The sequence below is a fragment of the Myxine glutinosa genome, chromosome 6 (genome assembly GCF_964187855.1).
Source record: "Myxine glutinosa chromosome 6, kmMyxGlut1.1, whole genome shotgun sequence".
In the NCBI taxonomy this organism is placed as follows: Eukaryota; Metazoa; Chordata; class Myxini; order Myxiniformes; family Myxinidae; genus Myxine; species Myxine glutinosa.
The window spans coordinates 185,445,145-185,460,859 of NC_136266.1; the positions used below are offsets into that span (position 1 = coordinate 185,445,145).

Here is a 15,715-nt window from a genome sequence, read left to right on the forward strand (position 1 = left end):
TCGACGGGTTTCCCCGCGGTGGCGGTTTTCGCCGCGGCGGTGGGCGGGGCGTGGCGGCGTTCACGAGGCGCGTATCAGCATGCTGCTGAAACTCAGCGTGCTGTAGAAGATGATGCTGTGGAACAGCAGCGTCGAAGGCCGTGACGGCCACGCCAACGCTCGCCCGCCGTGCTGTAGAAGATGATGCTGTGGAACAGCAGCGTCGAAGGCCGTGACGGCCACGCCAACGCTCGCCCGCGTGTCCGAAGCGGCGAAGTACTTGTCCGCCTCGGCCGCCAATGCTCGGGGTTCCGTTAGCCCGGTCCCGGCCAACGCGAGGCGAACCTGCGCTGGAAGTTGGCGACGGAAAAGCGCCCGGAATAGCGAACCGGGGGCTTCGTCGCCCAACAGTGACAGCATATGGTCCATTCGGACCGACGGGCACGTCTCACCGAGCTCGGGGAGATCCAGGAGGCGGTCGGCCCGTGCGTCGTCCGTGAGGCTGAACGTGGCTAGGAGTAGCCGCTTGAGTGCCTCGTACTTGTGGCCGTCCGGTGGGTGGCGAAGGACGGACACAACTCGAGCGGCCGTGCCGGGCCCGAGGGAGGCGACGACATGGCAGTAGCGCAGGTCGTCGTTGGTGAGGCGCCGAAGCTGAAATTGGGCTTCGGCTTGAACGAACCAGACCTCGGCCTGGGCCTCCCAAAATTCGGGAAGTTTAATCGCCATTGACTTGTCGTTGGCCATTGCAATGGCGTCGTGTTCGGAAGGATCGCTACGGCAGATCCAACGTCGAGGGTCACCAGTAAAGCGCGGCGTTACGCGCGCTGCTTGTGAGCAAGGAGGAAGCGGACAAGCGGTAACATATGAACGTCTTTATTGTAAGACTACACTGTAACACTGAACTCCTCCGGGCTGGTCGCCCGGTGTATATCATGAGGCCACGCCTACCCCTCGGGCGTGGCCACCGCCCACTTGGTGCGTGGAATGATGTCACCACGCCAGTGGGCTTTTGTGTCCGCCACACCATCACTCTTTTCAACCAGTCACTTTCATCCTTCCTCAACACATGACCAAACCATCTCAACCTGTTCCTCTTCATAGCATCCATCACAGGCTCTATTCCCATCATCTTTCGCAATTCATCATTTGTCTTCCTCTCTCTCAACGATACTCCGCACATCCATCGAACCATTCGCATCTCCACCCTTTCCAGCCTTCGTTGCTGCTCTACGTTCATTACCCATGTCTCGCTCCCATAAATCATAACACTTCTCACACATGCAGCATACACCTTTCCCTTCAGCTTTAACGACATTCCCCTCCTCATCAGCACGCCACTCAGTTCCCGAAACTTCTTCCATGCACACCTCACTCGAGCAACCGTTGCCGAGTCTGATCCACATTCTCCATTCAGCATGTCTCCGAGATAACAAAATGTTTACACACCTTCCAGCTTCATGCCATCTCCAAGATCCAACTCAACATTTCCTCCATCTGCAGCTCCCTCTGTGCACACCTTACATTTGAATGTAGCTGCCACACTGGTTAATGACCCTGTCAAACCACTACATTTTTGATGAACCCACTCAGCGCACATTGTACATTGAATGGAGTTCACTCCGACACCCTTCCTACACACAGCACAGGGCCACTTCCCAGTTCTTTCCACCTCACCACATGCTTTACCAGTTGCCATCACCTTCGTCTTTCCGATATTCACCTTCAGACCTTTTGTCTCCATACATTCCTTCCACTTGTTCATCTTTTCCTTCAGTCCATCCATACTTTCCGCAATCAATACCAGATCATCTGCATACAACAACTCCCACGGTAAACCCTCCTTTACGTTCCGAGCCAGCACCTCCATCACAGCTACAAATAGTAGTGGACTTAGTACCGACCCCTGATGCACTCTCACCTTCACCTCAAACTCACCACTGTTCCCGTCCTTCGTCCTTACAGCTGTGCGCGCTCTTTTGTACATTGCCATCACTACTCTGATCAACCATTCCTCCACTCCTAACTTCCTCATTGCCCATGTCAATACTTCACGTGGAACCCGATCGAATGCTTTCTCCAGATCTACAAACCCAAGAAACAACTTCTTCCTCTTCTCCATGTACTTCTCCTGCAACTGCCTCACAATAAAAAGCGTGTATATATATGGTGTTCCTAATTACCGAAGTGGTTAAAATTGTGTTCCTTTTGCATTCCCATATGAACACTTGCCTTGTTATACACAACATGACGTGCTCAGGCCTCAGCTGGGGCTAAAATCTCCATCTCTTCAAGGGCCTGAAGCAGTCATTGTCCTCCAGGTATAAGACGCAAAATCCTGTGTTGAACTGGACATTTTTATATCAACCGGAACAACGAACAGAAAATAACTTTTTTTCGAACCTTTGTCCGAAAACCACTATTTCCCACCAGCGAGGCTGTTGCTAAGCAACCCACCAGGCCGCCCAATGAGCTGCGAACACAGACTGACTGGAGGATCGCAGAGCAAAAATTGACTGAGGTTATTATAAAACGACCAAATCAAAATAATGTCACTACAATGAGCAGCAACACAGAATGATTGAACAATAAGACCAATGACGTAAGTTTCCACAAACACGCTTCATTCTTTTTTTTAAAGGCGCCGCTTCACCTCCATGGCGGTGTACGCGTTGGAAGCATAATCGGAGGTTTCCCTTTGTGTGGGTCGAATATCCTATTTTTTCACACTATAAATCTTTTTACAATGCATATTGTAATAAAACGTACTTTAATGAGTATGGGCACCAGAAAGTTTTGAATAAAATAAATTTCGTTGAATTGGAAACGAGAAGCAAAAGGAATTGCGAGATTCGGACGGTCACGGTCAGGGATGTCCGGTGGCCTAAAAACGCCCGAGCACGACATCGACCTGGGGAGCGATTCCGAGGGTCTCTCTGTCAGCAGAGGTGTTCTCGTTATGGAAGAGGAAGAAGAGGGCTTTAAGAAGGGTACCCTAAGTTTATCCCTTTGTGGGGTTTTGGGGGATTTACCGGGACGGGAGACGGATGAGCGGGTTAAAACGGCCATCGTGGTGGAGACGGTCTCTCGGAGCAAGGTGCAGATGCTGAGACCCAAGGTGGAAGGAGAATGTCGGACTCCGACTACCAAGGATTTCTTTGTGTTTCGGGTAAGCCGGCAGTCCTGCCCGTGCCCGGTCATGTCCGTTTGCTTCGGTTCGCACTTCGTGGTATTACCTGTCGTGTCACACCTGGTGTCTGTGATACCAACACATTGAGACGTCCTTGCGGGTTCCTGTTCTTTTCGCTCTCACCCAATGATGGCGGCACCGAGGCAGGTCGAGCACATTGTGGGTTCAGACGTGATGGATCCGTCATTGTGTTTACCAACGGATTGTCCAATCAGGAAAACCCAAATGATCTTACAAATGAGGATCCACATCGGCTTATTTATTCACCTTCGGTAAAACATCAACAAGATCGTTCTTTACCACCGGTACAACCTACAACGGTACCCGGTAGGGAGCACACCTCCGCCAGATGAACAGTTGCATTTTGTATCCCATTGATAGTCCGGATCTGGATTCGGATCTGAACCAAAGTCGAATCGATTTGTCCTTGTCACACACCCAACATGTCCACCAAGTTTCAGACACAACCAGACATACAGGGGTGAAAACATAACCTCCGTCCACCTTCGGTAGCGGATGTAAACAGACACACAGGTAGTCAGTCCCAAGTAGGACAATTTATTATGGTCTCCCGATGGAGGCTGTTTGTATTCGGGCTGCATTAGGTGATAAAGAGGGTCTTAGGGTTATAAACGGTCTTACGTATCTTAAGGTTTTAAAGGGTCTCGGGATTCTAAATGATCTCGGGATTCTAAAGGGTCTCGGGGTTCTAAATGGTCTCGGGGTTCTAAATGGTCTCGGGGTTCTAAATGGTCTCGGGACTCTAAAGGTTCTCGGCATGCTGAAGGGTCTCGTGGTTGGTTCTGAATTGTCTCGGGATTCTAAAGGTTCTCGGGATTCGAAATGGCCCCAGGATTCGAAATGGCCCCGGGATTATAAATGGCATCGGGATTATAAATGGTCTCGGGATTCTAAAGGGTCTCGGGATTCTAAAGGGTCTAGGGGATCTGAAGGGTCTCGGGATTCCAAAGGGTCTCGGGATTCTAAAGGGTCTAGGGGATCTGAAGGGTCTCGGGGTTCTGAAGGGTCTCGGGATTCTAAAGGGTCTCGGGATTCTAAAGGGTCTCGGGATTCAAAATGGTCAAGGGATTCTGAACGGTCTCGGGGTTTTGAAGGGTCTCGGGGTTTTGAAGGGTCTCGGGGTTCTGAAGGGTCTCGGGGTTCTGAAGGGTCTCGGGGTTCTGAAGGGTCTCGGGGTTCTGAAGGGTCTCGGGGTTCTAAATGGTCTCGGGGTTCTAAATGGTCTCGGGGTTCTAAATGGTCTCGGGGTTCTAAATGGTCTCGGGGTTCTAAATGGTCTCGGGGTTCTAAATGGTCTCGGGGTTCTGAAGGGTCTCGGGGTTCTGAAGGGTCTCGGGATTCTGAAGGGTCTCGGGATTCAAAAGGGTCTCGGGATTCAAAAGGGTCTCGGGATTCAAAAGGGTCTCGGGATCCTAAAGGTTCTCGGGGTTCTAAATGGTCTCGGAACTCTAAAGGTTCTCGGCATGCTGAAGGGTCTCGTGGTTGGTTCTGAATTGTCTCGGGATTCTAAAGGTTCTCGGGATTCGAAATGGCCCCAGGATTCTAAATGGCATCGGGATTATAAATGGCATCGGGATTCTAAATGGTCTCGGGATTCTAAAGGGTCTCGGGATTCTAAAGGGTCTCGGGATTCTAAAGGGTCTAGGGGATCTGAAGGGTCTCGGGATTCCAAAGGGTCTCGGGATTCTAAAGGGTCTAGGGGATCTGAAGGGTCTCGGGGATCTGAAGGGTCTCGGGATTCTAAAGGGTCTCGGGATTCAAAATGGTCAAGGGATTCTGAACGGTCTCGGGGTTTTGAAGGGTCTCGGGGTTTTGAAGGGTCTCGGGGTTCTGAAGGGTCTCGGGGTTCTGAAGGGTCTCGGGGTTCTGAAGAGTCTCGGGGTTCTGAAGGGTCTCGGGGTTCTAAATGGTCTCAGGGTTCTAAATGGTCTCGGGGTTCTAAATGGTCTCGGGGTTCTGAAGGGTCTCGGGATTCTGAAGGGTCTCGGGATTCAAAAGGGTCTCGGGATTCAAAAGGGTCTCGGGATCCTAAAGGTTCTCGGGGTTCTAAATGGTCTCGGGACTCTAAAGGTTCTCGGCATGCTGAAGGGTCTCGTGGTTGGTTCTGAATTGTCTCGGGATTCTAAAGGTTCTCGGGCTTCGAAATGGCCCCAGGATTCTAAATGGCATCGGGATTATAAATGGCATCGGGATTCTAAATGGTCTCGGGATTCTAAAGGGTCTCGGGATTCTAAAGGGTCTCGGGATTCTAAATGGTCAAGGGATTCCAAAGGGTCTCGGGGTTTTGAAGGGTCTCGGGGTTTTGAAGGGTCTCGGGGTTCTGAAGGGTCTCGGGGTTCTGAAGGGTCTCGGGGTTCTGAAGGTTCCTAAGCAGGAACATGACGATTAAATCTGTTTGTTCTCGTCTCCGAACCAACTCATCCACCAGGTTTAGTCAAAACTCGTCATTAACTTTTTTTAAATATGTTATAGTCAGACCCCGCTATTCGCGGGGGATACGTTCCTGGAAAATCCAGAATAGCGAAACCCCGCGAATAGCAAGGCATTGTTTTCAATGGAAAAAGAGGGGATAGGTTCCGGGTCGCGAATGGTAACGCAAATCCCGAGAATGTCAACGATAATCTGGGAAGGTCGATGAACGTCCCAGAAATGGTGAGACAAAACCCGCGAATGTCAAAATAATCCACGAATGTTGATGAAAATCCACGGATACATGCTTCAATGGGAAAAAGTTTCAATGGGGAAAAATTCAAACCCGACATCCCTGACAGGAAAAAACCTGACAGGAAAAAAAGAAAATGCAAACCTGACATCGATATGTCCTTGTCTTGGCGCAAACCTGACATCGATACACTTATCTTAGCACAAACCTGACATCGATACACTCATCTTAGCACAAACCTGACATCGATATACTTGTCTTAGCACAAACCTGACATCGATACACTTATCTTAGCACAAACCTGACATCGATACACTTGTCTTAGCACAAACCTGACATCGATACACTTGTCTTAGCACAAACCTGACATCAATACACTTATCTTAGCACAACCCTGACATCGATATACTTGTCTTAGCACAAACTGACATCGATACACTTATCTTAGCACAAACCTGACATCGATACACTTGTCTTAGCACAAACCTGATATCGATACACTTATCTTAGCACAAACCTGACATCGATACACTTATCTTAGCACAAACCTGACATCGATACACTCATCTTAGCACAAACCTGACATCGATACACTTATCTTAGCACAAACCTGACATCGATATACTTGTCTTAGCACAAACCTGACATCGATATACTTGTCTTAGCACAAACCTGACATCGATACACTTATCTTAGCACAACCCTGACATCGATATACTTGTCTTAGCACAAACCTGACATCGATACACTTGTCTTAGCACAAACCTGACATCGATACACTTATCTTAGCACAACCCTGACATCGATATACTTGTCTTAGCACAAACCTGACATCGATACACTTATCTTAGCACAAACCCTGACATCGATATACTTGTCTTAGCACAAACCTGACATCGATACACTTATCTTAGCACAACCCTGACATCGATATACTTGTCTTAGCACAAACCTGACATCGATACACTTATCTTAGCACAACCCTGACATCGATATACTTGTCTTAGCACACACCTGACATCGATACACTTATCTTAGCACAACCCTGACATCGATACACTTGTCTTAGCACAAACCTGACATCGATATACTTGTCTTAGCACAAACCTGACCGATATACTTGTCTTAGCACAAACCTGACATCGATATACTTGTCTTAGCACAAACCTGACATCGATATACTCGTCTTAGCACAACCCTGACATCGATATACTTGTCTTAGCACAAACCTGACATCGATATACTTGTCTTAGCACAAACCTGACATCGATATACTTGTCTTAGCACAAACCTGACATCGATACACTTGTCTTAGCACAAACCTGACATCGATATACTTGTCTTAGCACAAACCTGACATCGATATACTTGTCTTGGCGCAAACCTGACATCGATATACTTGTATTGGCGCAAACCTGACATCGATATACTTGTCTTGGCGCAAACCTGACATCGATATACTTGTCTTGGCCCAAACCTGACATCGATATACTTGTCTTGGCGCAAACCTGACATCGATATACTTGTGTTGGCGCAAACCTGACATCGATATACTTGTATTTGCACAAACCTGACATCGATATACTTGTCTTGGCGCAAACCTGACATCGATATACTTGTGTTGGCGCAAACCTGACATCGATATACTTGTATTGGCACAAACCTGACATCGATATACTTGTATTGGCGCAAACCTGACATCGATATACTTGAATTGGCGCAAACCTGACATCGATATACTTGTCTTGGTGCAAACCTGACATCGATATACTTGTCTTGGCCCAAACCTGACATCGATATACTTGTCTTGGCACAAACTTGACATCGATAAACTTATCTTTGCACAAACCTGACATCGATATACCGTAAAATTCGGACTATTAGCCGCAACTTTTTCCCTCAACTTCGACCTCTGCGGCTAAAATAACGATGCGGCTTGTTTATGGAATTTTCCAATGTTGCGGGTTTTCCTGATGACGCGTTCAGGCCAAATCAAGTTGTTGTCGTCAGTCTCCAGTCTATGTTTAGATTCACATTAGGTTTCAAAACTGGTTTTGACTCTTCGTGAATTCAAAACACACTGTAAAAGTGTGCTAGTGATAACTGTTTACGGTTTTTTCCTCCAAATTTACACACGGCCTTTACACACATGAAACATTCAGTTAATCGCCCTTGTGCAGACAACTTCCATCATGCCGTAAACACGACGCAATGCTTACGATGCAGCTTTCAAATTGAAGGCGATCGAACTGGCTATTGAAAAGGGAAACCGAGCTGCTGCCTATGAACTTGGGGTGAATGAATCCATGATCAGACGTTGGAGAAAGCAGAGGGGCGAACTTTCTCGCTGCAAAATGTCAACAAAGGCTTTCAGAGGTAAGAAATGCCGATGGCCCGAACTGGAAGACGAACTTGAAGACTGGGTTAACACACAGAGAGTGGATGGTTGGGGTGTTTCTACTGTTCAGATTAGACAAAGCAAGATTGATCGCTGCAGAAAAGAAAATAGAGGAATTTCAGGGCGGGCAGTCATGGTGTTTCAGATTAATGAAACGCAAAGGTCTTTCTGTCAGAGCATGAACGACTGTCAACAACTCCCTCCTGACTTTGAAGAAAAAATCGCAAAGTTTCGGAATGACACGCAGGAGAAAATAGCAGAGAACTTCATTGCTCCGCAGGACATAATTAATATGGATGAGGTCCCTCTAATAATAATAATAATACATTTATTTTATATAGCGCTTTTCAAGAAGCCCAAAGACGCTTTTACAGAGTACAAAAAACAAGTGCAAAAAGACAAAAATCAATAGGTAAATAATTAATCAAAGCAAAAGGAAGGAGAAGGAGAAGAGATAGTCAGGGGTTAAATGCTGTGGGTTAAATGTTGAATGCAGTGTTGAACAGGTGGGTCTTGAGTGATATTTTGAATGTGGTGAGTGAGGAGGAGTCTCTGATGGTGTGAGGTAGTGTGTTCTAGAGGGTGGGAGCAGCGATGGAGAAGGCCCTGTCCCCCCAGGATCTGAATTTGGTCCGGATGGGGGGGGGGGGGGTCAGGAGGTTGGTACCAGCAGAGCAGAGGTTGCGGGTGGGAGTGTGTCTGGAGAGGAGGTCAGCCAGGTAGGATGGGGCCAGGTTATCGAGGGCTTTGTAGGTCAAGAGGAGGATTTTGTACTGGATTCTCTGGGGGATGGGGAGCCAGTGAAGCTTTTAAAGGACGGGGGTGATGTGGTCACGGGTCCGGGAATGGGTGAATAGACGGGCAGCGGAGTTCTGAATGTATTGGAGTTTATTGGAGATTATCGAGGGTGAACCATAGAGGAGGCTGTTGCAGTAGTCCAGACGGGAGGTGATGAAGGCGTGGATGAGGGTTTCTGCAGCCGTGGAGGAGAGGGATGGACGGAGACGGGCGATGTTTTTCAGGTGAAAGAAGGCTGTCTTTGTGATGTGTTTAGTGTATTTGTCGAAGGAGAGGGTTTGGTCAAAGATAATGCCAAGATTCCGGATGTGAGGGGAGGTGGATACTGGGAAACCGTCGATGTTGAGGGCAAAGTTCTGGGTGGATTTGGTGAGCGTTTTTGGGCCAATGATGATTATTTCATATTTATCATAGTTAAGTTTGAGGAAGTTGATTTGAAGCCAGGATTTTATTTCAGTGATGCAGTTTGTCAGGATAGAGTGGGTGGCAGTGGAGATGGACTTGGTGGAGATGAAAAGCTGGATGTCATCGGCGAAGCAGTGGAATTGGAGACCATGACGGCGGATTAAGTGACCAAGGGGGGACAGGTACAGGATGAAGAGGAGGGGGCCAAGAACTGAACCTTGGGGGACACCTTGGGGGAGGGGAGCAGTGGGGGATTTGCAGTTATTGATGGAGATGAACTGGCGTCTGTCAGAGAGGTATGATTTGATCCAAGAGAGGGCAGTGCCGGTAATGTTAAAGGTGATTTCAAGTCGGGTGAGGAGGATGGTGTGATTGATGGTGTCAAAGGCGGCGCTGAGGTCGAGGAGGATGAGAATCTTGAGGTTGCCAGCATCAGAGGAGAGGAGAAGGTCGTTGGTGATTTTGAGGAGAGCAGTTTCAGTACTGTGGTTGGAGCGGAATCCAGATTGGAATGTTTCATACAGGTTATTGGCAGAGAGGTGATGTTTGAGTTGAGTGGCTACAGCGCGTTCCAAAACTTTTGACAGAAAGGGTAGATTGGAGATGGGTCTGAAGTTATTTAGGGTGTCAGGGTTGAGTCCAGGTTTTTTCAGAATGGGGGTAACAGCAGCAATTTTGAGGGATGGTGGGACGATGCCTGTAGACAGGGAGGAGTTTATTGTTGCAGTGATAAGTGGAGAGAGAGCAGGAAGGGAGGCCTTGACAAAGCTGGAGGGGATGGGGTCAAGAGTGCAGGTGGCAGTTTTCATTCCTATGAGGAGTTCAGAGAGGTCAGTAGGGGGGGAGACTGGGGAGAATTGAGACAGGGGTTGGCAGGATAAGGGGGGGCAGGTGGTTTGAGGGGGAGCGGGTGCGGTGGTGGTTAAGCTGTTGTAGATGTTTTCAATTTTGCATTGGAAGAATGAAAGGAAGGAGATGCAGTTGTGTACTGTGAATGACTGGGTGGTGGTGTTCAGGGGGCTGAGGAGTTTGTTTATTGTAGAGAAGAGTGCTTTTGGGTTTCCGGAGCCAGAGTGGATAATTTGAGAGTAGTAGGCGGAGCGGGCGCGGGAGAGGGCATCTTTGTAGTGTTGTAGGTGGTCCTCGTAGGCTTGGGAGTGAATTGTGAGACCTGTTTTATTGCGGAGTCTTTCAAGTTGGCGAGCACGAGTTTTCATCAGGCAGAGTTGAGGGGTAAACCAGGGAGCAGAATGGGTGAAAGAAACTGTTTTGGTTTTTTTGGCACAAGCTGGTCAAGGCAGGAGGAGAGAGTGTGGTTGTAGTAGTCAGTGAGGTCAGAAGGGGTGTGGAGGTCAACGAAGGGAGAAGTGGACATTTTTTCAGAGAGGGTGGATGAGAATGAGGTAGGTGAAAGAGACCTGACCTACCTCTGACCTTTGACCTACCTCTCAATCGGACTGTAAACAAAAAAGGCGAATCGTCCATCTGTTTAAAAACAACTGGTCACGAGAAAACCAATTTTACTTGCGTCCTGAGCTGCACGGCATCCGGAGAAAAACTTCCACCAATGGTCAAATTTAAACGCGTTACGTTGCCAAAGGAGAAGTTTCCAAAAGGAATCGTTATTAAAGTGAACAAGAAAGGGTGGATGAATGAAACGCTAATGAAGACGTGGCTCACTGAGTGCTACGGCAAGCGACCGGGAGGGTTCTTCCACCGAAACAAGGCCATGTTGGTTTTGGACAGCATGAGGGCCCACATTACTAGTCTGTCTCATTACCACCTTGACAGCGTGGGGAAAAGTAAAACAATCTACGATCATCAACAGCTTTCGCAAAGCTGAACTCGTGTATGTAGCAGACGACAGAGAAGCCACCAGCTCCAGCCAGCAAGACTCGGATTCTTCCGACAGTGAAAAAGAGGCCGGGGTCAGCGATGCAGCCATAGCAGAAGAAGCTGTGCTTCTGTTGTTCAACTCTGACACTGAAGACGAAGCTTTCAGTGGCTTCAGTGGAAATGATGAAGACGACGAATAAATGTGACTACCGGTATTTTTTGATTGTGTGTATTATTGTGTATCTTTGGTGTAGCTGTATTTTTATTTTTGTGTTGCTTTGTCACTGAATTTGTGATTGAATTTGTGCTTTGCGCGCGTCTGACAAGTTTCTGTGGCTGTCGAGTTTCTCACTTTTTGTGGTTAATAAACGGTTGCGGCTTATAAACCAGTGTGGCTTGTGTGTGTTTAAATTCCAGATTTTTTTAAAATTTAGGGGATGCGGCTTATATAACGATGCGCTCAATGGTCCGAAATTTACGGTACTCGTCTTGGTGCAAACTTGACATCGATATACTTGTATTGGCGCACACCTGACCGATACACTTGTCTTAGCGCAAACCTGACATCGATACACTTGTCTTAGCGCAAACTTTGACATCGATATACTCGTCTTTGCGCAAACCTGACATCGATACACTTGTCTTAGCGCAAACCTGACATCGATACACTTGTTTTAGCGCAAACCTGACATCGATACACTTGTCTTGGCGCAAACCTGACCGATATACTTGTCTTGGCACAAACCTGACATTGATATACTTGTCTTGGCACAAACCTGACATCGATATTGTTACGGTTCTCTACGCCGCCCTTCTTCCCCTTACCAAGGGGGGGATTAATCCCCTTGTTCTTGCTGGGCTTGGCGGAACCGAGGCTTGACACGTCCCCTTCCTGGCAAGCGCAAGGTCGGGTTTCGGGACCAAGTCTCGCACGTACCTAAATACCTGCGCTGCCACGGAAGTGAGGAAGCAAGCCTCGCACGAGCCACGTGTGGTTTGAGTATGCCGAGCGGATTGAGTACCACGTGGTCCGTGCAGTCTTAATTAGTTTGTGGAACCCGATTGGAGCGATCCCATTCGTACCACGCTCAGCCAATGAATAAACCACAGGAACGATTGAATGGAAGAAAGGAAGAACACAGGTTTAATTATTCCCACACGTATTTACAATGATCAGGGACGCAGAGACACAGAGCAGCCTCAAGCAGTCTTAGCTTATTTCCCAGACAACGGGCCCGGCTCACACTCACACACGGAATTGCAGATGGGTAGATGTTCCCCAACGCGTCGACGTGGTCGTCCAGAGACGGCCTCCGTCCGGCTCTCCACGGCCCCAGCACGTCCCGCGAAGGTGGTAGCAGGCGATGGTTGGAACCCGTAGCGCGTCTCCCGAACAACACAGATAACGAGGTGGAACGGCAAAGGGTGGGACTTTCAGCGCAGCTGGCGATTACTCAGCCGTTTTCACTCGCGCGACTTAAAATGCGCTGTATATCGGTTCATGCGCGTCTGGCTGCGTCTGCGTGTCTGTACAGCTCGCTGACGCTGCCAACTCCTCTTCTTTGATCCTCTTAGCTGGTTAGTGCGCGCGAGTTCTTTGACGCTCTCCACTTGCGAGTCTTTTGTTCCTCGACTTTCCCGCGCCAGTGCTTTTGCTGTAAGTCCTCTGCGAGAGTCCTCCGCTTCAGTCCTTTTGAGGGCTTTGCGGAGCGGGTTTTATAACTACGCTCCCGAACCTTCTGGATTCCTCTCGAACCCTCTCACCACGCCCTGTGACGCTACACCGCCGCCACCACCTCTAAGCTCTGATTGGCGGCTCGTGCTTACCGTCAGCGCTTCTGCCGCTCCGCCTCGGTCCTCCTGACCTTCTTAGCCTGCCTCGTGTTAACTCGCCCAAAATGAACCCAACGTTGGCGCAAAAGGACATGAGGCGACAGACGCTGGATTGTCGGTGACAGTCGGGCCTATTCTCTTGGCTCTACTTCAACGCAGAACGAACAATGGAAAGGAACTCAGCTCACAAATACAAAGACATAACTATACTATCGCGAGGCTACATGTTGCTTGTGTGACTAACTATGAGGGGCAAATTTTAACCTTTATTAGACTCACTGCACAAACTCAAAACCTCAACAATATACTTGTCTTGGCGCAAACCTGACATCGATATACTTGTCTTGGCGCAAACCTGACATCGATATACTTGCCTTAGCGCAAACCTGACAACGATATACTTGTCTTGGCACAAACCTGACATCGATATACTTGTCTTGGCGCAAACCTGACATCGATATACTTGTCTTGGCGCAAACCTGACATCAATATACTTGTCTTGGCGCAAACCTGACATCGATATACCTGTCTTGGCACAAACCTGACATCGATAAACTTATCTTCGCACAAACCTGACATCGATATACTTGTCTTGGCGCAAACCTGACATCGATATACTTGTCTTAGCACAAACCTGACGTCAGTATACTTGTCTTGGTACAAACCTGACATCGACATACTTGTCTTGGCACAAACCTGACATCGATAAACTTATCTCAGCACAAACGTGACATCGATATACTTGTATTGGCGCAAACCTGACATCAGTATACTTGTCTTGGTACAAACCTGACATCGACATACTTGTCTTGGCACAAATCTGACATCGATAAACTTATCTCAGCACAAACCTGACATCGATATACTTGTATTGGCGCAAACCTGACATCGATATACTTGTCTTAGCACAAACCTGACATCGATGCACTTGACTTGGCACAAACCTGACATCGATATACTTGTCTAAGCACAAACCTGACATCGATGCACTTGACTTGGCACAAACCTGACATCGATAAACTTATCTTAGCACAAACCTGACATCGATAAACTTATCTTAGCACAAACCTGACATCGATGCACTTATCTTAGCACAAACCTGACATCGATATACTTGTCTTAGCACAAACCTGACGTCAGTATACTTGTCTTGGTACAAACCTGACATCGACATACTTGTCTTGGCACAAACCTGACATCGATAAACTTATCTTAGCACAAACCTGACATCGATAAACTTATCTTAGCACAAACCTGACATCGATAAACTTATCTTAGCACAAACCTGACATCGATATACTTGTCTTGGTGCAAACCTGACATCGATATACGTGTCTTGGCGCAAACCTGACATCGATAAACTTATCTTAGCACAAACCTGACATCGATATACTTGTCTTGTATTGGTGCAAACCTGACATCGACATCCTTGTCTTGGCGCAAACCTCACATCGATACACTTATCTTGGCACAAACCTGACTGATATACTTGTCTTGGCACAAACTTGACATCGATAAACTTATCTTAGCACAAACCTGACATTGATATACTTGTCTTGGTGCAAACCTCACATCGATACACTTGTCTTGGCACAAACCTGACATCGATATACTTGTCTTGGCACAAACTTGACATCAATATACTTGTCTTGGCTGTGGGCAGTACGTAAAAAAATTAAGCCGTCTCAAATCCTACAATTCATTGGATAGAATGTTAAAATGAGTGAATGAATGGTTTTCCTCTTTCCACAAAATCCTCGGGTTTGAAACCTCTGGGCAGTCTCGCCTGGGTTTGAACCCCGACCCAACTATAAACTATTATCTTAGTGTTTGACAAGCAAGGTTGTGTGTGTGTGTGTGTGTGTGTGTGTGTGTGTGTGTGTGTGTGTGTGTGTGTGTGTGTGTGTGTGTGTGTGTGTGTGTGTGTGTGTGTGTGTGTGTGTGTGTGTGTGTCATCGTTCGGATGGACGTGGGTGATTAATCAATGTGTGTGCCATCCCTCGGATGGACGTGGGTGATTAATCAATGTTTGTGCCATCGCTCGGATGGACGTGGGTGATTAATCAATGTGTGTGCCATCCCTCGGATGGACATTAAAACGGAGGTCCTGTCTGCTGAGCGTCATGAAGACCTTCATAGCCAAATTCCAAATTGCTGCACCTTCAGTTCGATATCTTGTGTCAGAGTAGTTGGCCCTTCAAGGATCGCAACCCCAGCCAAGAAACTACCTCGTAGAACCGACGTTCTGTATCGAGCATGGTGTACGAATACGACTCCAAATTACCATCGCCGGCAAAATATATACAGGTGCTTCGGGATTACCTGTTACTGTGATAAAGAAAGTGCAGTGATTGACTTCTATGAATCGACCGAATGATATTGCACCTTTGATGTTGATGTTCCAGCCAGGTTGTTTGGAACAAGCTGTTGCCGATATCCAGGTGCTCCTGGTTCCAGAACAAGATGGAAACTTGGAAAGCGTTTGGCTCCTGTTGGAGTGAGTCATATCTTTTTCTTTTTTGAAAGTTTTTGTGCACCGTTGCTCATTGAATTGCAGTGAATTGCGCCTTTGTTTACCTGCTCCTGAAAAAAA

At 47.7% G+C, this 15,715-nt stretch overlaps 1 protein-coding gene across 2 annotated transcripts in view; it reads left to right on the forward strand.

The window, feature by feature from the left end:
• The first annotated feature begins 2,813 nt into the window (after positions 1-2,813).
• LOC137429038 (tumor protein p63-regulated gene 1-like protein) overlaps positions 2,814-15,715 on the forward strand; it is an 89,221-nt gene continuing 76,319 nt past the window's right edge. The window contains exons 1-2 of one of the 2 annotated variants that reach the window (XM_068119047.2): positions 2,814-3,148; positions 15,528-15,619. In XM_068119047.2, the coding sequence (XP_067975148.2) occupies positions 2,852-3,148; positions 15,528-15,619 (389 nt within the window). In that variant the 5' untranslated portion in view covers positions 2,814-2,851. The remainder of the gene's footprint in view (positions 3,149-15,527; positions 15,620-15,715) is intronic. The other variant, XM_068119048.2, reaches the window with a different exon arrangement.